The sequence below is a fragment of the Epinephelus moara genome, chromosome 23 (assembly GCF_006386435.1).
Source record: "Epinephelus moara isolate mb chromosome 23, YSFRI_EMoa_1.0, whole genome shotgun sequence".
Lineage (NCBI taxonomy): Eukaryota > Metazoa > Chordata > Actinopteri > Perciformes > Serranidae > Epinephelus > Epinephelus moara.
The window spans coordinates 24,075,250-24,099,434 of record NC_065528.1 but is presented as its reverse complement, the minus strand read 5'-3'; the positions used below and the strand labels follow the sequence as shown (position 1 = coordinate 24,099,434).

At 43.6% G+C, this 24,185-nt stretch overlaps 2 protein-coding genes across 5 annotated transcripts in view; one reads left to right on the top strand and one right to left on the bottom strand.

The window, feature by feature from the left end:
- bltp3b (bridge-like lipid transfer protein family member 3B) overlaps nt 1-24,185 on the top strand; it is a 47,994-nt gene that overhangs the window by 17,552 nt on the left and 6,257 nt on the right. Inside the window, exons 3-20 of one of the 4 annotated variants that reach the window (XM_050036126.1) lie at nt 2,068-2,106; nt 4,758-4,849; nt 5,166-5,355; nt 5,445-5,585; nt 7,426-7,593; nt 8,196-8,376; nt 8,499-8,582; nt 9,864-10,025; nt 10,478-10,593; nt 10,696-10,837; nt 11,487-11,680; nt 11,797-12,540; nt 14,159-14,838; nt 16,284-16,367; nt 17,137-17,285; nt 19,548-19,705; nt 19,844-19,994; nt 22,263-22,304. In XM_050036126.1, the coding sequence (XP_049892083.1) occupies nt 2,068-2,106; nt 4,758-4,849; nt 5,166-5,355; nt 5,445-5,585; nt 7,426-7,593; nt 8,196-8,376; nt 8,499-8,582; nt 9,864-10,025; nt 10,478-10,593; nt 10,696-10,837; nt 11,487-11,680; nt 11,797-12,540; nt 14,159-14,838; nt 16,284-16,367; nt 17,137-17,285; nt 19,548-19,705; nt 19,844-19,994; nt 22,263-22,304 (3,517 nt within the window). The remainder of the gene's footprint in view (nt 1-2,067; nt 2,107-4,757; nt 4,850-5,165; nt 5,356-5,444; nt 5,586-7,425; nt 7,594-8,195; nt 8,377-8,498; nt 8,583-9,863; nt 10,026-10,477; nt 10,594-10,695; nt 10,838-11,486; nt 11,681-11,796; nt 12,541-14,158; nt 14,839-16,283; nt 16,368-17,136; nt 17,286-19,547; nt 19,706-19,843; nt 19,995-22,262; nt 22,305-24,185) is intronic. The other 3 variants (XM_050036128.1, XM_050036127.1, XM_050036129.1) reach the window with 3 other exon arrangements.
- Nucleotides 1,494-3,330, bottom strand: LOC126384819 (C1q-related factor-like). Its single transcript, XM_050036130.1, has one exon. It carries the CDS (start codon nt 3,068-3,070, stop codon nt 2,336-2,338), a length of 735 nt encoding a protein of 244 aa, XP_049892087.1. The 5' UTR covers nt 3,071-3,330; the 3' UTR covers nt 1,494-2,335.

Sequence of the window (24,185 nt, the reverse complement as noted above, 5' to 3'; positions counted from 1 at the left end):
TGCTGGCTTGAAAGATGTAGCCTCTGGTATACTGCACTGTGTTTGCTGTGTCACTGTGTGTAGTACTAATGCAAGTGTTGCAACTATAACACCCACATCATTCACAGTGTGTGTGTGTGTGTTGAGCATCAGATTTCTCAGTGAACAGTGGAGCTGCCTGGCTCTGTGCATTGTTGTGTTTACTCAGAAAAAAAATACAGATGTATATCTCACTTCCTCACTCATTAGATCTGCTTCTCTTCTTTGTGTCTTCCTGTTACAGACGAGCTTTCATTTTAAAAGCCTGTCACACACGAATTAAAAGGAAATAAAAGTTGCTTTATTGAAGACTCATAAATATGTACACTAGTACAAACTGCAATTCATGTTTCTGCTCTGATGACTCAAAGTGACAGGCCTGAGCTAACACCCCCTGCTGGCACCTTTCAGAATTTCTACGACCGAGTCGGAGAAAATGTGTCTCTAATTCAATTAGAGACGCAAATCCTTGATTCTTGATTTATGACGTCTCAAAGAAGGAGCCGCTCCGTGGAGAGAACTGCAAGTGAACACGAGCATTTAATCTTTTTTTTTGCTATATAATTTGACATGGACTTGAATCAAGAGGCCGCATGTGGAGGATTAATGGGGCTCTGGAGCTGAATGGAACGAGCTGCCAGTCAGTCTAGACTCATTGATTTTTTTTTTTCCCTTCCTTCATCTCTGAGCTACCTTTCCTGCTGTTTTGACTTGATTTAATTCTGTGTTATTTAATTTGATTTGTACATCCCATTGAATGGTGATGTAATTTAGCATTTTGGGAGGAGTGAAAGGCCACATGTTTGCTATACAGTGGTGAAATATACATCCTAAAAAATAATGTGGAAAATTACAAGGGCAGATCAGTGTTAAGTATGCTTTTTAATGCTTTATGAAGGTCTGCCCGGAACGGCCTAATCAGCAGACACTCCCAGAATACATGCCAATGATTAGCTAGAGGTACTTGTACTAGAATATTTCCCCTTTATGTCACATAATACTTCTGCTCCACTCCATCTCACAGGGAATTTGCTTTTGCATTTGTCTGACACCTTCAGTTCCTTTTCAGATTAGTTTTGAACCATGCATCTACAGATGTGTTGATGTTGAGTGTGTAGTATAAACTTGAGGATGAAATGTTCCTTTAAGTGTTGAGAAAGTCCTTCTTCTTAGGCTAAACAAACAATTTAAAAACCCTCTTGGATCAGCTGTAAAATGCATCGTCACAAAGTTGAAACAGGGCGTGGATTTCATTGTGTTGTAGTCAAGACCATCTAAATAGAGTCATGACCAAGACCAGATTGTATCCACACTGATACAAGACGGGGACTTTGAGGATTTGAGACCAAACCAGTGCGAGTCCCACACTGTGTGACACACTTTGGATAAAATGTGGAACATAAAAACCATATGCCTACCTCAAAATGAAATAAAACATTCCCATAAAACACCCACATAAAACAAACACAGATTCCTCCTGATTCACCTCTTTTAATGCCATATACATATAGGTGTGTGTGTGTGTGTGTGTGTGTGTGTGTGTGTAAATGTACCATGAGAAATAAAGCATTGCAGAGGGGAATTTTATGTTTTATATCAGCAAACAAACACTAAGTAGCTGAAATCATCTTTATTCAACGCTCCGTTTTGCACAGTTGTGGTCCTGACAGATCCTAAAATACAATCCTGAGTCCTCTTTATCTGAGACCAAGGCGAGGCCAAATAAAAATGTGGTTGAGTCTGAGATGATACCTTCAGAAAGTAGTCTTGAGGCCGATCATTAGTACTACAACACTCCGATTTTACACGACAGCAATGCTACAAACATGATGATCTTTTAGAATATGATTTATTCCTGTCGATTAAACTACCCAACAGCATGTGAAGGGGTTAAAATCAACTTCTCCAGCAGTTAAAAGCAACATGAACATTATTGTAGTAGTAATATTAATCCAAAAACGTCACATATAGAATAGGAAAACACTGACAGAGAACATTTTAGTACTGTGAGGCTGAAAAGCTAAGTCACTGTTCTGTTTTCATTTACAGATACCATGGACAAAGTTAAAGACCCACCCGATCTCTTTGGTAAGTTTCACTCACTACAACAAAGTCTTGATAAGGGTTTGTTTCTACATTTGCTGTCATATTTTGTCAGCGAGTCTTACAAATAATCACAAGAAATTAACCAAAAAAACCTTCTGTTTTACAATGTAAGAGGACAGATTAACCACTTGCCCTCCTGCAGAGTTTACCTATACCCCAAACCTCCAGTGTCCCCCCACATGTTGACACAACACAGGGACGCTTTGGTTCATCACACGGTGAATAGCAGGAATCCGCTGAAGGTGTTGTAGTTACCGCCGTCGTCATAGACCTGTCTTTTTGCCCAGAGCCTTACGTACACGCTGTCTCCGGCATCAAGCTGCAGCACTACCGCATTGGATGCACTGTCGTTGTTATCGCTCCCCGCAGTGTCCCAGGTAAACACCATTGGCTGGCTGTTCATCATGAGGGCCAACACCGAGTTGGGCTCACCGGCATTGTTGTTGTACATGGTGTACCTGAAGTAGTACACCCCTCTGACCCTGGCGGTGAAGATACCAGTGGCGGGGTTGTAGCCACTGCCGATGTTGGAGATGATTTTTTGATATTTTAGTGGCATGTCCTCTTGAAACGGACCAACTGAGTTTCCCAAAGCAGCGGAGAAAGCCACCCTCGACGTGTTTGCAAATGTAACTGCTGCCAGTGCCTTCAGCTGCTCAGCCTGATCTTGGTTTGCCCTCTGGAGCTCCTCGACCTGGCTTTTGTAGGACTGCAGTTCGGCTCCAACGGTGGACATTTTCTGCATCATGGCGCTGAGGTTCTGCTCGAGCGTGCTCTGTGTGTGTGTCATGGCTGCCAGCTTCTCCCTCATGGCTGCCACCTCGCTGAGCATGGTGCAGGTGTCAGGTTGGCAGACTGCCATGCTGGTCCCAGTCCCCAGGTGACTGTTGCTCCCAATGCATAGGCTGCTGGAAACCAACGACAACAGCAGGAACATATGCTCCATTTTTCAACACTCGTCTCCACAACCTGGATATTCTGTGTTTCCTCAAGCCTCGTATATATATATACTTCCAGTCCATGGTGTTTCGCAACGTTTGGTCCGCTGTTTTTATTAATGTGTAACTTAACCCTCCACAGCACAGCGTTGTCCTTGGGCAACAGTAACTTTTTTTAAGCCCCATGCCTAGTACATGTGAACTTAAATGATGCCAACCAATCAGAGTGTTTTAAAAAGTATCAAATTTCAGTCCAATAAGATGTGGGAGTCACTGTCAAGCATGATTTGTAGGCGGGACATCATTTTCTGACACGTGTGTGTGTATGTGTGTGTATGAAGTTGTAGATAAGGTTTTTGTCAGGATTTACTAGTTTAGACAAGTATTTTTTATTTTGCATGTTCAGAAATTCAGTTTTTCTTTTCGTTGCCTCGGGGCAATGTTGTGCGATAAGGGGTACTTCTTGAAGGAGACTTTGCTAACAGTGTGTTTGAATGTAATCTTACTATATAATGACGAAAACTCTGTCTGTGTGTCTGTCTGTTCCACGTTTTTCTCCTCACTGACTTGGTCAATCCATGTGAAATTTGGCACAGTGGTAGAGGGTCATGGGAGGATGCGAATGAAGCAATATTACATCAATTGGCCAAAGGGGGGCGCTATAGCAACCGATTGGAATTGCAAACTTTGAATGGGCATATCTCATGCCCCGTATGTCGTAGAGACATGAAACTTTGCACAGAGATGCCTCTCCTCATGAGGAAGAAATTTGCCTCAAGAACCCATAACTTCCGCTTATATAGATTTTCCGCCATTTTGAATTTTTGAAAAACACTTAAAATCAATCTCTTCCTAGGAAGTTTGACCGATCTGCATGAAACTCTGTGCATGAAAGCTAGCTGTAAATGCAATAGTATTTTTATTCCTATTGAATTTTACTTCTTTTAACACATTTTGACAGAAAAATTGATGATGTTGAATAATTTTCAGCATGTACCATCAAAATGTGTGCAGTCGAGGGTTGAGATCTTACAACATACCAAGGCAACACAGAACTATCACAACACTGTTTATCATCTATTTAGCACGATAATCACAGCCACGGCAAGGGCATTGTATGAAAAGGCAGCACATTAGCACTTAGCTGAATCTGCCATTAGTCACTGTGCTGTAGAACACAATGTTATCACACCACCAACAATAGCAAGGAAATATTATACAACAGTGTGAAAAGGGAGAGTGGCTACTGCCTGAAGGTGATACGAACAGAGATAAAAGGCTGGTCGTGTCAAGAGTTTTATTAGTCTGAAAATGGCAACGGCATAATTCGTGGAGTTTCAAGGTGTTGTTTCCTGCTACACAGGCTGCTACTTGTGTGTAAGTGAACAATATGTAGGCGGCTTCCATAACCGCAGTGATAAAGGGCTAAGCAGGCTGCAACAAGCTACTGGTCTACAGCTGGCTTGATCTGTTAGTTGGTGTCATTGTGTGTCTTTGGTGTTTTGAAGGGTTAGTTCAGATCCACCAAAGTCCCAATCTAACTGAACAAGGCAGCGGTAGACCATTTCTGTCAAAGGAGTCTAGCTTTGAAGAGAGCATCGACAAGTTTCACTTTTAGTTCAGTTTTTTTTTTTTTTTTTTTTAATGAAGATCTTGGTTGTCGGTGGTAAAGTTAAGCCTGTGACTTGCTTGCAGACCCTGGATAAAGTGGTGATGGAGATGAGTACCTGTGATGAGCCCCGCCCCCCGAATGGCCCGTCTCCCATAGCAACAGCATCAGGACAAAGGTTAGGACTGTGGTTATGTCTTTTGTCTGTGTGAATCTGAAACGTAAGGTTTATGTTCTGCATGATTCTTTGTTTCATTCTGCAAAAGTGGACATGACAAAAAACATGTGAAAATCACTGACTCCACCAACCACGGTGTCCTTGTACTTTAGGTTCAGTGTCATTTCTTAAGTATTTGAACTTGTAATTATGTTCCAAGTCTGCTCCCAGTACAGACCAGTGATAATGTATTGCACCCTGTTGCTAGGCACTACCTATCACCTTGTTAACCTATCTGTCTCTCAATCGTTGTCCATCTGTCTGTCACCCGATGTAGTGAATACGGCTTTGCTGAGAAGGTGGTAGAAGGCATGTCGCTGTCCATCAACTCCATCGTCATCAGGATCAGTGCCAAGGCCTTTAACGCCTCCTTTGAGCTCTCCCAGCTGCAGGTTTACAGCGTCAACACCAGCTGGAGCATCAGTGACCTGCGATTCACCCGCATCCAGGACCCCCAGAGGGGAGAGGTCTGTGCTGCTATATTCTTTTTATTCTTCTAAGATGTTTCACACCCGGAGGTTTTTATTTATCGCTCTGCCATCCCTGCTTGGTTCAGATCCTGACTTTCAAGGAGATCAGCTGGCAGATGATCCGAATCGAGGCTGACGCTATCCAGAGCGCCGAGCATGAGATGCTGAGCGCCCCTATTCGCCTCATCACCAACCAGTCCAAGATCAGAGTCACTCTCAAGAGACGGGTCAGCCATAAACACACACACACACACACACACACACCCTTTATTTTTGTCACTTTATTTGGTATCACTTAACAGCAGCAGTTCACACAGTCAGCTTTGGTTCGGTACTTTTACAGAGAGATGCATCTTTTCAGCTTTTTACAATATAATTATAGAAAAAAATTAAACCAAAAACAAAAAGGTGTTTCCGGGGAATATACATGTCCCACTTCTTCCAAATTTCCTCAAATTTAATTTTCTGCAGCCTTATTGAGAAGGTAATTCTTTCCACTACAAAGATACCAGCTCTTTACAAATGGGAGTCTGGCTTAAAGGAGCAGTGTGTAGGATATAGTGACATCTAGTGGCGTGGATTGCAGATTGCAACCAGCTAAAACTTCTCCTCTTAGGATTCCTTCAGTGTTCATCGTTCAGAGGGTTTTCATTGGGAGCGGAATTATCCGCAGAGGTCTCTTCGTCTCCAAAACAAATAGACCTGGTGATACAAACCAGTAAAAAAACACACCAAATAAAGCAGTTTTACGCCAAAAATAAAAGGTTTTCTGTTGCTATTTAGCTCGTCGCAGAGGGCCTGCTTACTACGATGGCCAACATGAAAATGCAGATGGCCCTATCGAGAGTCAGGGTTTGGTTTGTCCATTCTGGGCTACTGTAGAAACGTGGCAGTCTCTGTAAATGAGGACCTGCTCCCTATGTAGATATAAGCGGCTCATTCTAAGGTAACAAAAACACAAAGATTGTTAGTTTCAGGGGATTATACACTTAAGAAAACATACTAATTGTTATTTCTTTTTCCAGCAGCTACACTTATATTCCAAATAAGTGTTTTGTGTTATTATTTGTAGATGTAAAAGTAAATTTAAGGTAATTCCAATCCCAAGTATCGTCACTAATTCTGTGTAAATCTTACGCCAAAAAGTAACTGGCCCAAAACAAGTGGTAGTGGTTGTCTTTCCTGGGAGACACAGTTCCTCCAGCAGCTGGAAGAGCAGAGTGATGATACTTCTGAGCAGGTGTAATAAAATATCCATTCACACTCTTCCTGTCAAACACTCTCCATGAGGTTGAGCTTGATGTCTTTCATTGAAATTCTTTCTCTGGAATGCAACTGTTAGTCTCACCTTTCCCATTTTTGTTTTATGCAGATTATATTTGATATTTTAGCCTCCTGAAATCCCCTTTCAAGTCTTGAAATTACTGTAAGCCCCAAAGCTGTCCTCACACATTGCTTTCAGATTCATTCAGGTTATGAAATTTGATGGTGCAGGCTTGAGGAAAACCCAGACTGCAGTAAGCGACATCCTCTTTTCTGCTGTGAACAATAATCCCTCTGTGTGGTCTCACAGGCTGCAGGGCCAACAGCAGCGATTAATCAAACCACTAGTTTGCATTTAAACAAAAAACACTACTAATGTCTGTTTTGGAGATGCGGAGATGTAATATAATGCAGCATAAAGCGCACAAAGACTTCTTGTGTGAGCTCTGTGGAAGTAATTAACCCCGTTTGTTTCCTCAGGCTTTTACAGAACTGCTGAATAAAGCATTCATCACAAGGCACAGATATGCTGTCAGTGCAGCTTTAGTTTATATTGTAAGAAGGGATTTTCTGTTTGTGATTGACCTGATGAAGGACGTGTGCTCAAGTGTTGAACTGGAACTATTTAGAGCCAGGAAAAAGCAGTTCCAGGATATTTGGTTCATGCCAACCGGTTATAAACAAATAATACCCTGCACACAATAAGAGAATTCCCCTTTGAGTGTTAGGTTACTGTAATGGCAGCTCTCAGGCTACCTCCACCTGCATAATGCATGTTTATACCACTGGCTCTACCTGATGCAGATTAAGGACTGTAACGTGGTGGCCTCCAAGCTGATTCTGATCCTGGACGACCTGCTCTGGGTGCTGACCGACTCCCAGCTCAAAGCCATGGTGCAGTATGCCAAGTCTCTCAGCGAGGCCATGGAGAAGTCTGCCCAGCAGAGGAAGAGCATGGCCACAGAGGACCAGGTGCACACATGAGTGACTCCACATCTAGAGGACGAATTTCACATCATGTCAATTTCTCTCCCTCTGTCTCTCTTTCCCTTTTCACTTTTTCCAACATTCCCCCTCCCTCTCCCTTTCCCTCTCCTGGTCCATGTCCTAATTCCACCCTCTGTGGATAAGCCATGTCATGGTCTGATAGTTTGTCCTTGTGTCCATGGAAATCATGTCTGCCCCTCTGTGTGTCTCTCCCCCTGATGCCATATGGCGTCTATCTGCCTACACCATCTTTGTCTCTCTCTGTTGACGCCTCTCAGTCTGTCCTAGTTTTTGCTTCGTTGATGCAAACACTTACAAAATGTACATACATTAATCGCCCACACGAATTCACACCTATCCAGGTAGCACCACATGTACAGCAGTCAGTGTGGTTTCTATAGATTGGGCTAATGCGCCATCTGCTGGAAGATGCGAGTATTGTACGATTCAGCTGTGGATTAAACCAATGGGCGAAAAATTAACACGAAAACTAACAAACAAATTAACATTAACCCAGCAACAAACTTAAAAACACAAACACCACCATCTCAAACATCAACAAGTGCGTGTGCATCTGTGTTCAACAGGTGTCGTCAGCGCCGCCCTCGGCCCAACAGGTGCGCACCCAGCAGGCGTCCACAGCAGCTGACCAGAGTGCAACCATGGCCAAGCTGTTCAGCGCCTACGACGTATGTGAGACGTCCCACCACCTCCAGATCACACACCTGGACCTGCACATCTGTGATGACATCCACGCTAAGGACAAAGGTAGCATATGAACAGATGTAAACAATGTTATACCTAAAAAGCACACAGTTGTCTTTATCTTAACTAATTTTCTTTAGAGACTAGTTAAAAAACTGACTATTTGCTTTCTTTCCTCTGTGCAGTGATCAATAAGAGGGTAACGGGTGGAGCCATGCAGCTCTCCTTCAGCTCCATCACTCTGGACTACTACCCTTTCCACAGAGCAGGTATGAATCCTGCAGTGACACCAATCCTACTTTACCATGAAGACACCTTTACATATTCACTACTTTGTGATTCTTCCGGCATCCTCACTATAAAACCACCGCAGTCCATCTGCGAGTTTTATTGCTGTTGTGTCCCATCAAACAGATTTAGAGCAGCAGCTTGTTTGGCATCTCATAACTCCCCCACTTCCTATTTTAATGAGCGTGGTCCTATTTTCATCTCTGGTGTCGTCTGTTCTCGGCTTCTGTCTCCCTTTATTCCTTTGTTTTTGCTTTTTCCCCCATATTGTTAAAATAGTGCCCATTTGGGTGTCCCTTCATCTTCAACACCTGGTACTTGTGCCAGTTTTCTTTATTTTGTTCCATGGTGTGTTTTTTGGGGGGGGGGGGGGGGGGATAGATAGACCAAGGCAATGTACAAACACTGTAGTGAAGCCTCGCCTTTCTGTGGGTTTTTAAAGCAATTGCGTCAGTGGATAATTATGAAAGCGCAAATTCGCAATAGCTGCAACCACCTATGTGCATTCACGCACACATACACACAAAACCTCAGAGACACTTGTCACTAGTGCAATGAGGCCTCCCTACAACAACCGGTTCATGACTACTTAAAGGGTTTGTTGCAAAATGGTGTGTGTACATCTGTGTCTGTGTGTCTGTCCGTGTGTGTTTCGTCATGTTTCGTAAATCTGTTAAGAAGTTGTAGCCTCTTTACGCTGGCTCCCAGGACATTTTAGAATAGATGTTAGTGTCAGTGATGTCTTTTAAGTCCCTTCTTAAAACATACTTTTATCGGAGAGCCTTTCCTGATTTTACTTGTTCAAGTAGTTCATTTCAACTGTCTTTTATTTCCTCCATCTTTATACACTTAAGTGTTTTATCATTTCTTTTAGAGTTGTTGTTTTCATGTCTTGTCTGTTTTAATTATTGACAAGTAAAGCACTTTGTAACTCTGTTTTGAAAAGCCCCTTTTTGAATGCTAATACACCTTCACACACACTTGACCTCCATGCCAAATTTCAGCCTTCTAGGGCAAAAAGTGTGGCTGCCAAAGGGTGGGGAAGTTTTTGTAGACTGGCCAGCTAACCAACCGACAGAGTGGCTTACTGCATAGAGCTGCTGGTTACGGCTAAAAAATAGTTATAATAAATAAACAAAAAACAAGTATGTACATGGAAATTAAAAGACAGATGGAAATGGAGAAGAATTGCATGATTTTCCTGTCAAACAAATGATGGTCGTACAACTTCCTGTACCTTTTTTCCTCTTTGACCTCTCCAGGTGACAGTTGTGTCCACTGGATGCACTACAGCGAGGCCACCAAGACCAGAGAGGGCTGGGCACGAAATCTGCTCGATGAGTTCAAGTCCAACGTGGAGATGCTAAAGGGCGCAGTCCGAGACCAGCAAGGCCCGCCCCCTCCACACAGCTCCCCACCACACGGTAAACACACACACTTAGACACATGTTAAATGCTGTTAAGTGTGATCATCTTGTTCAGGGTGTGCATTTTTATTGTATCTCCTGCCACACACACACAGCACATCATCCCTGTGGGTTTTCTGTCCTCTAGTGTCCCTTAGGGACGATGTGTATGGGCCTCTAGGAAGTCAGGAGAGAACAGGAGGAGGAGTAGGGCTTAGGGAGGCAGATGGAGGACTCCTAGAGTGGAGCCCACACACACAGCCCACGGCCCAGTGCTGCTGGTGCCTAGAGCCAGGTACCACGGTGTGTGTGCGCACAGCTGGGTGCGGTGATACACACCTTTTTAAAAGGCTCAGGGGTTTCTCATTGGAGAACTGAGTGGTCGCTCTGTTTGTCTCCCTCTTCGTCACTCTGTTTACATCTTTCCCCCTCTCCTCTCTATCCTTCCGTCTATCTTTTGTCCTCTCCAGGTAAGATTAACACCTCTTCCAGCGCTTCCTTCAGTCCTCCTCCCCCTCAAAGCCCCAAGACGCAGCTCATGTCCAGCTCTGTTGTTCTCAGGATGGCTGACTTCAGCATCTACCAGGTCACTGGACACACACACTCTGGCTCACAAGTCTCCATGTATAGAATCACTCATCTTCACTGCTAACTGAGTAATATTCTCTGTCTTTTTTATGTACTGCAGGTGTCAACAGCAGACCAGCGTCGCTCCAGCCCCAAGACCATGATCTCCTGCAATAAGAAGTCTTTGTACCTTCCCCCAGAGATGCCAGCTATTCATGTCGAGTTTACAGAGTACTACTTCCCCGACGGAAAAGACTACCCTAGTAAGATTTCTGTTTTAGCATCTCATTTTAGAAACATTTATCTTTATTAGTAGGTCATGAGCTGTTTTTATACACCAGGCGTTCTGTTCTGGCTGCGACTTATTTTTTTATCTCTCCTCCAGCCCATTTGTTCAGCTGTGGGGAAGTCAATGAATGCTGTGCAGCTGAGAAGGCATTGATTTTCTGAATTACGCCCAGTGTTCTGAATGAGGAATCACCCAATTAATTCATGTTATGGATTTCTCACAAATTCACCCTACTAGGAAACATTAAACGAACACAGAGGTTTTTCTGTTTTTGGCAAGAAAGTAGAAATTGTTCTTCGTTGCGTCTCCTCTCTTTGTGATTTCTCTGATGTGTCATTCCTCCCCGTTCTGTGTAGCCCACTAGACAAAAAACCCACCAACATCTGGCTTTTGTCTTTAGTGGGAAAGGTTACAATCATCATTTATTTGTGGGACAAATGACTCTGTCAAGACCATTGATACTGTTACTCTTTGTCATCTCAGCCATGAATTCCATGACGTCTCGAACATTGTTTCAAATTAGGCGGCACAGAGTTTGACAGAGAGATTGAATAAATACCAGATATAAAAAAGAAGTAACCACTGTAACACCTTACCTTCCCCGCTTCCTCCCACTCTTCTAGTCCCATGTCCTAACCTGTACGCCCAGCTGAACGCCCTGCAGCTGGTTCTGGATCCTCGCAGCCTGGTGTGGATCAACCTTTTCGCCCTCGACCTCAGGCAGAGTCTAGAACAGTTCATGGAGATCTACAAGCTCAGCGACTCGCAGAAACCCGAAGAGCATGTTGACATCAAGGTCGACGGCCTCATGCTCAAGGTAAGGTGGACACATACATTTGTCTTTTTTTTTGGGGGGGGGGGGGGGGGGGGGGTGAATTGTCCCTTTAAAGTGTGGTACTTGTACTAAGTTTATGTCTTTGTCCTCCCCATTAGCTGGTGATTCCCACGGATCGGGACGCCTCCTGTCCCGCTGATCTGCCTCGCTCCATCTCAGTGCAGACCTCCGAAATGGTTGCCACGAACACCAGGCACCCAGCTAACTGCACCCGCTCCCACCTCGAAGCCGTGCTGCAGGCCTTTGAGGAGGAACCCTTCTTCTCCCCCCGTTTCTCCTCGTTCCCTCGCTCCTCCTCCTCATTACCCCTCCTCCATCCCGTCTTCCAGCGCCACGCTCACGAACAAGACACCAAGCTCCACGACATCTACAAGGGCCTGGTGGTGCCGACGCTGGGCACGGACGCCCTCAAGATGCCGGCCGCCACAGACTTTTGGGCGTTACACTTTGCACAGTTCTGGGTGGACTATGAAGGCACCCGCGGAGGCAAGGGGCGGCCGCAGCCCTTTGTGGACTCGTTCCCTCTCACTGTGTGGGCATGTCAGCCCGCAAAGATTGTCCTGCACCAGGAGAAGCTCAGAAGTGGTGCTGGGTCAGGTTTGTCCAGGAGCACATCTGGAGAGGCTGTCGCACGTCTGCAGAGGAAACGATTATTAAAGGAGTTTTACAGTGCTGATGGCGTATCGACATCAGCCCACAATGCAACACTGCCTCCCAGTAATGGACTCCATAAACCCCTCTCATTGGACAGTCTGCCTTCCTCCTCTTCGTCTTTGTCATCATCTAGTAAAGATGCAGATGTGCATGTACTGGTGCAAGTGCAGAAGCATTTAAGTGCTCAGGTAAGTTTTTCATTCTTACAGTTTTAATACTGCACAGTATGTTGAGAAAAACTTAAATGGAGTACTTTAATCTTTATCTGGTGAATATATATCGGAACATGAAGATGGATTAATGTGGTTCCACCCTATTAAAGGTGATGATTTGCATCTTTTTCTTGTTTTATATTATCGTTGGAAAATTAACAGATTAATCAATGATGAAAATAGCAGGTATTTGCAGCATTAGTTGCCGTATTCTCTTCATTTGAATCTTGATCAATCACGAACAGGGCTGGGCAGTATATGAGTATTGATATTTAGGACATGAGACCAGATATCATCTTAGATTTTGGAAATTATAATATCTGGTCGAAAGTAGTGGTTCCCGAATGGTAGGTCACAGTCCAAAAGTGGTTCTCTGGTCCATATTGAATGGCCCCCAAGTGACTCGCAAACATGTCTAGTTTGTAGAAGCACAATTTGTATTTAAATACAGTGAATTTTTGTCACAGAGCTTTTATTTTGAAGTGCCGTTTTCTGTTGTAGAGTGAGTGACTAACGGAAAGCTACCTGACAGAGACAGCAAATGAGCTCAGCTGCATGGCCAGACACAAGTATGATGCTGAATGTATTAATCTGTGTGGACCTTGAACTAATGACTAAGGAGAAATTTGGACCCCATGGCTGGACCAGTTGGGAACCACTGGTCTAAAGTGCATGGGGCAGGTGGATGTAGGGCGTGTCTAGATCCACTTTTGCCGGTTAAATGGCGCATAAAATCTTGACACTAAATAAGGCACAAGGAGCAAAGGGATAAAATTCTGCTGCTTCTCGTGCGTTAATGCACACAGCATCTCTCTTAACGAGGAGTCTATGTAGGTGCTTACTGTTAAAATAATGCGCCATTTAAGGCTAGGTATCGCTACTCGATACTTTGAAAGTATGGACTGGATTAATCCAGTACTAAGTAGTACTGACATGTCTCCAGTCAAACGATACCTGCATTCAATTGTTTTTGCTCTGGGATCAATCCTGGACTGTCCTGGCTCTCTACCATATCAGCAGACTCTCTGAACGGTCAGTTTAACGTCTGCCTGGTTAGCATGAGCTAACACAGCAGCAGCAGTAGCTAACATCCAACGCTGAGCTATTCAACGTGCCCAACAAACTCACACCGACAAAGAAACTGCTTGACTGTCGTTATACCTGTTAACAACCGTTGCGTAACATTAGTCATGTGATGCTAACAGTTAGCCTCATTCATAGACATCCACAACTGTCCCCAGCGCAGAGCTCACACATCCGCAGCAGCAGCTACAACCCATATAGTCTGTGGTGTGGTGAAGTCGAGTGCAGTGTATGTAATGGAGCTGGCAGTTCGACATGCCGAGATGCCACTAAAACATTTGAAAGTATGGCTGTATTACACACCAGTCTGTTCACATCATAGGTATCCAAGGAAGTTCTCTATCTGTGTCAGTATTACTTTAAGGATACTGGTATCATACATTTTTTAAACGACACACTGCCTTAGCACCCTCTAAATGGCAAGAAAACACTGCGTCATTCTGACTTCAGACCAGATTCAGCAATTCATCACCACATGTTGTAATAACCACTTTGGTCTGTGTGTGTCCAGGTGAGCCACCGGCAGTTTGTGTTCCTCATGCATCTTCAGCGCAGCATCAAAGCCCTGCAGCAGACACTACAGCAGGATCTGGAGGAGATGGGCTCCAAGAAAGATCGCAAAGATCCCTCTCAGCACTCCGCAGACCACCAGCCCTTCACTCTCTGCCTGGGCCTCCTTCTGAAAAGCGCAGAGGTGTCCCTGCTCCTGAAGCCCGTCCCCCAGCCTGAGGGCTCAAGATCTCCCCTGGGGTCTGAGCTCTCCCCCTCAGAGAGCCGAGGAACTCTGGAGCCCGGGAGCGATGCAGGAGAGGGGGTGGAGAAGGGGAGTGAAGGAGCTGGATCTGGGTCTGAAGGAGGAGCAGCCAAAGGGGCGTGCACTGTAGACCAGCTGTTATGTGGTGAAGGCTCGGAGGGCGGAGCCTCACACGGTCCCGCCCCTCTCGTCCCCAACTCTACTCCAACTCCACGTCCTGACTCAAATCACAAAGCCTCACTGGATGAGAGGACTTCAGCTAAGAACTCTGGGAGACGGAGTTCAGGTGAAGGAAGCGAGGTGTTAGTGGATGGGTTGGCTGGAGGGGAAGATGTGGGAGCTGGACAAGACTCTCAAACCCAGATGGGTGACCCCTTGTCTGACTGGAGCGACAAAGACAAGGCTGCAACCGCCAAGATGCCTCAGTCAATATCCAGGTATTCAGCTTATCACACAAAAAGGATGTTAATTTATATCAGTGTCGACAGGACTGTACTGAATTAATATCACACGGTTATACAGAAGCCCAACAAGAGACTTAGGGTGCTTTCACACCTGCCCTGTTTGATTTGGTTTGATCGGACTCAAGTTTGTTTGCCCCCTTAGTGCGGTTCGTTTGGGCAGGTGTGAACACAGCAATCGCCCTCGGGTGCGCACCAAAACAACCAGACCGAGACCTCCTTGAAGAGGTGGTCTCAGTCTGGTTACAAACGAACTCTGGTGCGGTTCGTTTGTGGTGAGAACGTGTTCCAACCTCGAGCTGAACCAACTGCGGTCACGTTACGAATTTTTTTCTAGTTGGAGCCGCGCCTCGTTTTCAAACTGTATGGTTTGACTAAAATGAACAATGACAGCAATATAGTCCACGATGAGCAGCGCTAAAATCAACCTGCGTAGTTGTCCCTCCATTGTGACATTAGAAAGTGTCACATTTATCTTGCAAGTGTACTCTTCTTCAGCGTTTTGTTTACTTCCTGGATTTTTCCCACATGGAAATTCTGACCAATCAAGAGCAGCTTTCTCACACAAGGCATTTGATCTGGTCCGCTTGTAAATGCTGCCGTGAGAACACGAACCAACTTTATTAGTCATTGATTCGGACCAAAGCAAGCCAACTCTAGGTCTGAAAGCACCCATAGGCATTTAAGTTATATTTGTATAAACATGAAGTGTTATCACTCTCAAAAATATATATATTTTTTTGCTGTCAGCACCTTTCAGATGGTTAGTTTTCTACTTTAAAACAATAAATCAATTAGTCCCTTGGCAGAAAATCAGTCCACAACTATTTTAATGAAAAGTATTTACTGAATTCATCATCACTAATGCAATGATTTGCAGTTTTCCTCTGTTTAAATGATTGTAAATTTAATCTATGTTTAATTTCCTATTGACTGTTTCAGCCTTTGCTTTTTCTAAAATTTTCTAGACTAAACAAATATTTTATTTAAACCATAATTAACAGATTAAACAATAAGTTGCAGCTCTTTAAAGATGACATATCCTCCTAGTAAACATTTGTCACAGTTTTTTTATAACTGAATGGGAATATTTCTCCTCTGTGCTTCACTGTGGATGATTAATCTAATGACTGAGTCTTTTTCTCTCTAATTTAATCTGTCTGTTCCTGAACACAAGAGCTGTGTGTCGAACTCCCTCATGAGTGTTTTCCAGTATGAATGTTCTGACTTTACACACGTCTCTGACATTATGAGTGTTGGTCGGCCTCAGGCTGATGTCTTCTTCCTGTGTGTGTTGTCTCATCTACCGTCTTCATATTTATCACTTTGTCATTTCTTTACTTCCTTTTCTGCCTCTTGAGCGTTGCTTTGACCCATGTGAGGTGTGTGTGTGTGTGTGTGTGTGTTTTCTCTCTACAAAGGAAAGGAAGTTTGTCTGTGGTTTCTGATCTCCTCAGCTCCTCAAACTCCAGCAGATCCACCTCCCTTTATTCCATGTCCAACATGTAAGGCACTGGATCTGTGACTAGCTGTATTAATGAGTGTGTGTTTATGAACTCTGTGTTTATGAACTCTGTGTGTGTGTGTGTGTGTGTGTGTGTGTGTGTGTGTGTGTGTGTGTGTGTCTGTGTTTGTGATCCCTGGGTGATTGCCAATCAGTGCAAACGTGTGTATGTGAACCCCCTGTGGGCATGCATTTGCATGTGTGCATGACACGCTGGTCCTCGAGTCGTCTGTGTGTTACGTGTTACGAGTCCTGTGTTTTTTGTCTACCTGTCGACTCGTGGTGGTGGTAGAGATGAAAGACGAAGCTCCTCGTTCGTGATGACTCTTTTTTTTTTTGTCTGCCTTGTGTTCTCAGTCTTTTGAGAGCCACTTTGATTTTATCTGTTGTGATTTTCCTGTAGATCGTTTCTTGCGCTCGGGAAGATAGCACACTACGTGACCTTAAACAACACCACACAAAGGAATCAAGACATATTTAATTCATGATTTGTCGAGTAAGCCCCGTCAGCTCTCTGAGAGCGCAGCGGCCTCTGCTCAGTGTCGGCACAAGAACAAATCAAACATGATGAAATAAAAGCACTGGACCTGTTGTTTCTCCTCTGTCTGGCCTCTTTAAATGTAACAATCAATGTCACTGACAGCCAGTTGTGAATCACTCAGAATCAATAGCATGCATGGACAGTGTCGCCCAATTTTATCACTGTACAAAAAGATATGATTCAAATGATCCGTCTCTCACACACTCTGTGCCCTGTGTGTGCGTTGTAGTGGTCGTTTGATGCGGGACCGCTCCCAGTCCAGTTTCTCAGTGTCCTATAAGAACATGAAGAAGAGCCCGTCTCTGCAGTCGCTGGACAACATCTCCATAGACAGCTACCTGATGGAGGACGGAGACACGTACAGTCTGCTGGAGAGAGGTGGGGCAAATAAGTCATGCATTCTTACACAAATGTACAGCAAATAGACTTTTATTTATCCAAAGAAGAGTTACCTGAAGTATACTATGCAGGATTTTCCAATAAAGCAACATATAGACTCAAAAGTCATCCCTCTCAATCATCACCTATGACCCGGTAGAGGTGTTTGGCTGTGCATTTATCTGCAGAGAGAAAAAATAATGTCATATAATGTCGTGAAATTTCAAATGTAGGATCATGAATCCCAAAGTTTCTTTCCCTATGCTAAGTTCTACTACTACTTTTAAACTGTACTGTATTTTTGAGATGGAGAAATGTTCGTGTTATACATTGTGAATGATTAAGGAAATGTTATTGTGGGAAATTTTATCCATGAAAATGTGTGGGAGCCCTGCTTTAAGTGAGGTTGTTTATTGTCCAGGCCATGTGGACTTTTGGACACCAAAAAAACTCAATGCAGTGTCGGAACATTTGTCAGACAGGAACATCAAGGAAACCTCTCGTAGTGATCATGGGTGCATTCTGAATCACATACTTTTTCTTTTTAGTTTTAGTAGGTACTGCAGCTGCCGTTAAAAAGAATGTACAGTTGCATGCAGTATGCGCACAAGCGGGATGTACTACTTGCTTTAATATCCGTTACTTTGGAGATAAACAAACGGAGACGGCGATCAACCCGCAGAGCTCTGCTGTTGTTATTTTGCAATGTATGTAGAGTGTAGATTCTAACATATTATAATAGTGACAGTGAAATTACATGTCCCGTTGTTGTTTGTGATATTTATTATTATTTTGTTTACGTGAACAATCAATATTCCTATTATTACTATTCGACTGGTCATCAGTTACTTGAATGTGCTGTCAGCCGTCATTGGGACTTCTGACAGCTGTCAATCAGCTCTTAAGTCATCATCCATTTGCAGCTCAGTTGATGTGACATATCGTCCCCTGCCCAGAGGATTATGGGTCAGAATATTTAGAAAAGCATGCTGTAGTAGAACATCCTGGTATTTTTGGCATACTGCATTTGACATAATCTTTCTCTGGCATGGTAGTATGGGTATTGGAATGGTCAAATTAATCACTATAATTGGATGATTATTATAACCCATTTCTTTCTTTTTCTTTATTTCTCATGCAGATTACCATCAAATTATTATTTGTTTATTTATCACATTTATATAAACTTAATGAAATGGACAGCTTCACTGTTTACTGAAGTTTATTGACTGTTTTAAAATACACTACAGCTGTGGGGACGTCGGTGGCTTAGTGGTAGAGCAGGTGCCCCACGTACAAAGCTGTTGCCGCAGCAGCCCGGGTTCGACTCCAGCCTGTGGCCCTTTGCTGCGTGTCACTCCCTCTCTCTCTCCCCCCTTCACGCTCATCTGTCCTATCAATTAAAAGCTTAAAAAATATCTTAAAAAAAATAAATAAATAAATACACTACAGCTGTTTCAAACATGCATGACTGGGCATTATCAATCCACCTGATGAGGGCAGCTTCATACAACTCTCTCCATCACTAGCAGCAATGAGCAGCAGTGATAAGCTTCAAGAACACTAGTTTTTCATTACGGAAATATGACTTTGTTTTCCCTGTTATGATTTAAATGTGCATAAAGCGTTAGCCTCGCTTAGCCAGTGGAGTGAAGTTTAAAAAAACTTTCTTTCCATATACTGTCATGTATAAACAGACAGAATAAACACTGTAAGCAGACTACTTGATTAATGTAAGCAATTTTTTAAAACAGCATTTGTATAGGAATAATTAATGATAAAGACTTTCAGTTTTATCGTCTCTGCCAAGCTCTAAAAATAAAATCCAGCTGGAGGAGCTCTTCAGAAATGAAAGACGTTTTACTAAAATCATCGTATAATGAGCTGTTAAATATAACTTGATCTTCAATTTCTAAATCACATAATGAACAAAGTGTTTCTCTTCAGGGAAATCTGCCTGCTTCAATCATTAATCGTAACTTAGGGATATTTTTCAGCACCAGTGTCACATCTCTGTAGCCTCTGACTCTCCTTGTATAGATAATAAAAAGTTTTTTAAATATATGATTACTGCGTGTATACTGGTTGGTAACTGTGTTGACCAGAAGGTGGCAGCATTGCTCTGATATGTCAGTAATGTGCAGTGAATCAGGGGAACCTTCTTCTGTCTCGTGATGTATCAGTAAAGCCTAAGACAATGCATAAAGTCAAATGTGTGTCTCTCCTGTGTAAGTAATATGTATATCTTCACGTGTGCTACAGATGACGTGTCCATCTCAGGCTTCAAGGACGCCATCAGCGAGCAGAGTGCCACTGAGAGCGCCACCGAGGCAGTGACTGGTCAGGAGCAGGAGGGAGGCGCGTCCCCCGACACCGTCAGTGCTACCTCCCAGAGCATCGACGATCCCACCAAAGATATAGTAAGATACAGACACATACATATAGGAAAATATGTGGAGGATTTTGAAATGTTTAAAGTTTAGAAACCCTGCCAAGAACTACCCAGATTGCGCACACATGATGATGATGATTGTTTTTGTTTGTTTCCTTCCCTCCAGGTGTCGGTGCTGGTGCTGAAGGTGCAGTCGGTGTGTGTGGGCATGGAGGTGGTGGGCGAGAGCGCGGCTGTGGCTCTGGAGGTGGGCCGGGTCACACCCAGCCAGCTGGGCAACGTCAGCCTGAGACAGTACCTCAGCAACCGCAGCCTGGGTGAGAACAAGTCTGCGTACTTGGTCTATTGTGCTGAAATATGGTGCTTTTGATCTGAGCTCTAATATGATGCAGTACAGTTACAACAGGCTTTTTTGCATGATTGGACTCATATTTGAAGGTGTAGTAAATATCACAGGTGCTATGTGTAGTATGTAACATCACACTAATCTGAAATAATCTTATCATAATTAACAAACACGATCAAAAGAAGACCGAAATATTAGGCTGTAAGTTCAATTAAAGGCGCGAAATGTTTATCCCCTTACACGGAGCAAAACAGGAAAACCTTGCCTAAAGAAGATGGTGATGACTGGAGGCTGAGCAGTTTATGGAAATGTGTCTTAATTTTGATAAAGCGCCAGCAATAATACCACTACCTCTGGCATTCAGGGGTGACAAACCTTTCTGTCATGGTCTCATTTGTTTACAGTATTGACATCAAGATTGATTCGACAGTAAGACATCATCGAGTATCATTTTGCAAACCGTAAATCAGCACTGGAGTGAGAACAAGCTGCTCCTATTTAAAATTGTGAGCTGGTGGATTACATAAAACCAATCCACTAAAATAGACTTCTGTTGAAGTAGGCTGCAGCCTGTCTCTTAGGTTCAAACTGTTGGCTGAAGATGAAAGTGAAGGGACATTTGTCAAGATTTAAGCACACAAGTAGGGCAGCTACCAAACAAGAAGGAACAACAGGGGAATGGCTGCACTGTGTTTGTAGATCAAGACTAAAGCCAGACACATGTTGTTGTTTTTTCTTTTTAAGATTTTTCCAAATGATTTGTTTTATGGTGTTTTGCTTTATTTGACAGTAGAGAGTGAGAGGAAACACGAGGACAGAGAGAGGAAGGACATGTGATAAAGGTCCCAGAACAGACTTGAAGTTGTGTTGTTGGCTTTGAACCACCAGGATGCTCTGTAACTGACCCCTCCTGTCCTTGTGTGTTAGCTTGTTCACATTTTAACACAAGACAGAAACATGGACAGCAACAGACACCAATCGCTTAAAGGTTCAGTGTGTCGGAGTTAAGGGGATATATTGGCATAAATCACCTGAAAATAAGAATGGTTGTGTTTTCTTTACCTTAGTATGAGCCGTTTATACCTACATAGGGAGCTGGTCCTCCTCCACGGAGTTGACAGTTTGGACAAACCAAACACTGGCTAGATGGGACCATTCACATTTACGCATCGGCCACTGTAGTTAGCAGCCCTTCCATAACAACCAGCATCAGAAAAACACTGATTTTTTTTTTAACATGGAACTACTTTTTTTCAGAGTTTTTACTGGTTTAAATCACCTGGTCTGTCTTTTTTGGCTCCCTGTAAAAATTTCCGGAACAATGAACAGTGAAGGAATTCAGAGAGAGTTCACGCTTGGCACACCGGAGAAGATTCATCTGGTTGCAATCTGCAGTCCCCACCACTAGATGCCGACACACTGCCCCTAAAGTCCTGTTTTAATGAAAAATACCAAACTTTTGATGGTTCCAAGTAAGGCCGTGTTTACACGAAAACGATCCGCTGAAAACAGAATCATTTCTCATTTTCATTTTGATAACAATCGCCATGCACACGGATCCGCAGAAATGAGCAAAAACTGCTGTAGTATACATGCCAGGCCAGTAGTTGGCGGTGTGACTTTGTAATGAAACAACACATGCCTTCGCGCGTGTGCTTCCCTCTACAGTGCGGTGATGTATAAACAAACAAAATGGCAACTGCACAAACATTTGTCTGGGCTGACAACAAGGTGGAGTTGCTACACTAAATCTACACTTTGCTGGAGAAGCGTTGATAAATTCAACAGGGTGAGCAGCACAAACAGAGCTCGGGAGTCCGCCTTTGTTGTTGTGATGGTCGACTTTCTCGCGCATGTCTAGTGACTGGAACCGTATTGTGCGTGTGCGGGAAGTCTCTGTTGTCAGAGGAACTGCATATTGCAAGTTTACATGACCTGTTTGGTTGGACAAAGCAAGCAATATGTTGATGCCATATTTGGCTCTAGGATATTGTTAAAAACATTTTTTTTACTGTTTTCTAATGTTTACTAGATCGAACGACGATTGGAATAATTGAGAAAATAATCAGTAGATTAATCTGTAATGGAAAATATTCGTTAATTGCAGCTCTTATCTGAATCTCTTAATAAACCACTGTTTTCAGTGTACACACACACACACACACACACACACACACACATTTGCACACTAACACAGTCACCCCCCTCCTTTTATTTACCTTCCCATAACTCCCCACAGGTATGGTGTGTTCAGTACCAATACCTGCTCAAAGCAGCCAAGGTAACTGCTGTGTGTTAATTCACCATCTGTAACTTTAACATGCATGCTTGCCTCGGCGTGTCTGTTTCCACCTGTGTGTGTGTGTGTGTGTGTGTGTGTGTGTGTGTGTGTGCGCGTGTGTGTGCAGATTGCGTGCGTGCGTGTGTGTTTCCTTCCAGTTTGTCTTCTGTCAAATCTCATTTCCAGACTCGAGGGCATGCACTGCAGATGCACATAGATCCAGCGTGTTGCAATGCAAGTGATCGCATGAAGTGTGTGTTTGACTGCTCATTTTTCAGCAGCAGGGGGTGTTTATGTGACATTGAGATCTCTTTCCTCCAGTGTGTGTGTGCGTGTGTGTTGCACTTAAGAGAGGTTAAATTTGACAGTAATGGAGTGAGTGGACCCATTATTTGCCACATTAGGCCCACAACCTTAAGTGTGTGTGTGTGTGTGTGTGTGTGTGTGTGAGAGAGAGTGTGTGAGCCAGATTCAAATTAACTGCAACCATTTGTGCAGCCGGTGTTAACCCCTGATCTTCCCATTCACTGCTTTGTCTAATTCGTCCTCTCTCTCCATCTCCCCCTCCTTCCTTTCTCCCCCACCTTCTTCATCTCTCCACTGCAGCAGACTTTGCAGTTTCAGTCCAGTGATTCAGGCAATGAGAGAAACGCTGGCTTTACCCCTCGCTACCTCTCCTGCTCCTCCTCCTCCTCGTCCTCCTATCTCACAAGAGCAATCCCTCCTCCTTTCCTCCTCATTCTTCCCTCCAGCTCCTACTCCATCTTCCTACTAATCCTCTGTCATTTAACCCACCCCTCTCCACCTTTTCTTCCCTTCATCTCCCACCCTCTCTAGGCCATCTTTCCTCTTCTCTCCCCTGTCTTATCACAGTCACTCAGTCCCTGGCTGCTGGCTCCCTCCCTCTCTTTCTCCTCACCCACTCCCATCTTTTTTTTCTCCCTCCGTCTGCCTCGACCCTATAGCCGCCCAGGATTGAGAGAGAATATGTCATTTTATCTGAGAAAAGCTGACAGCATTGTGTATGTGTGTATGAAGTTGCTGTATGGTATTAACCCTCTGCTGACTTTCCTTCAGAGAGCATATGAAGGGGATGTGACGCACTTCTCACAGACATAATGAAAAGATTTCTTTCTTTAAGTGGCCATTTTCATGCCTTGCTGAGTGTTTCGCCTGTTAAAAAATGCCTGTAATTGTGTGCTTGCAAGCTCATTTTCTGTGTAATGTTTGTGTGAAAGGAGGGTTTTAATTACCCTCCCCCTTGGGTTTAATACCTCTTAAACCCCAGCTTTCACCAGTTTGTCTTCTTTCTCTCTGTCCTCACTTATTCACCTCCTTTACTTCTTCTTTTTCTTCAATAAACAGGAATTGTATCATCACATTTTGTCATGGATGGATTAATGAATGAGCCTACAGGGCACAGGCTCAGGGGGGGCTTGGGCCAGAGAATTATGTTTGAAGTGTTGACAGTGTTTTTTTAGAAAGAGAAATGACCACAAAGACATACTGAACAATCACAAAGACGCATAAAACAACAACATAAAGTTGCAAAATGACCACAGAGAGGTGTGAAACAACCACCAAGAGATATAAAGCAACCATGACGAGATGTGAGACAACTACAAAGAGACAGAAAATGTCAAGAACAAAGAGATGTAAAACAACCACAAAGAGACATAAAACAACCACAAAGAGACATAAAACACCCACAAGGAGACGTAAAACAACCACAAAGAGACATACAACAGCCACAAGGAGATGTAAAACAACCACAAAGAGACACAAAACACCCACAAAGACGTAAAACAACCACAAAGAGACATAAAACAGCCACAAGAAGACGTAAAACAACCACAAAGAGACATAAAACAACCACAAAGA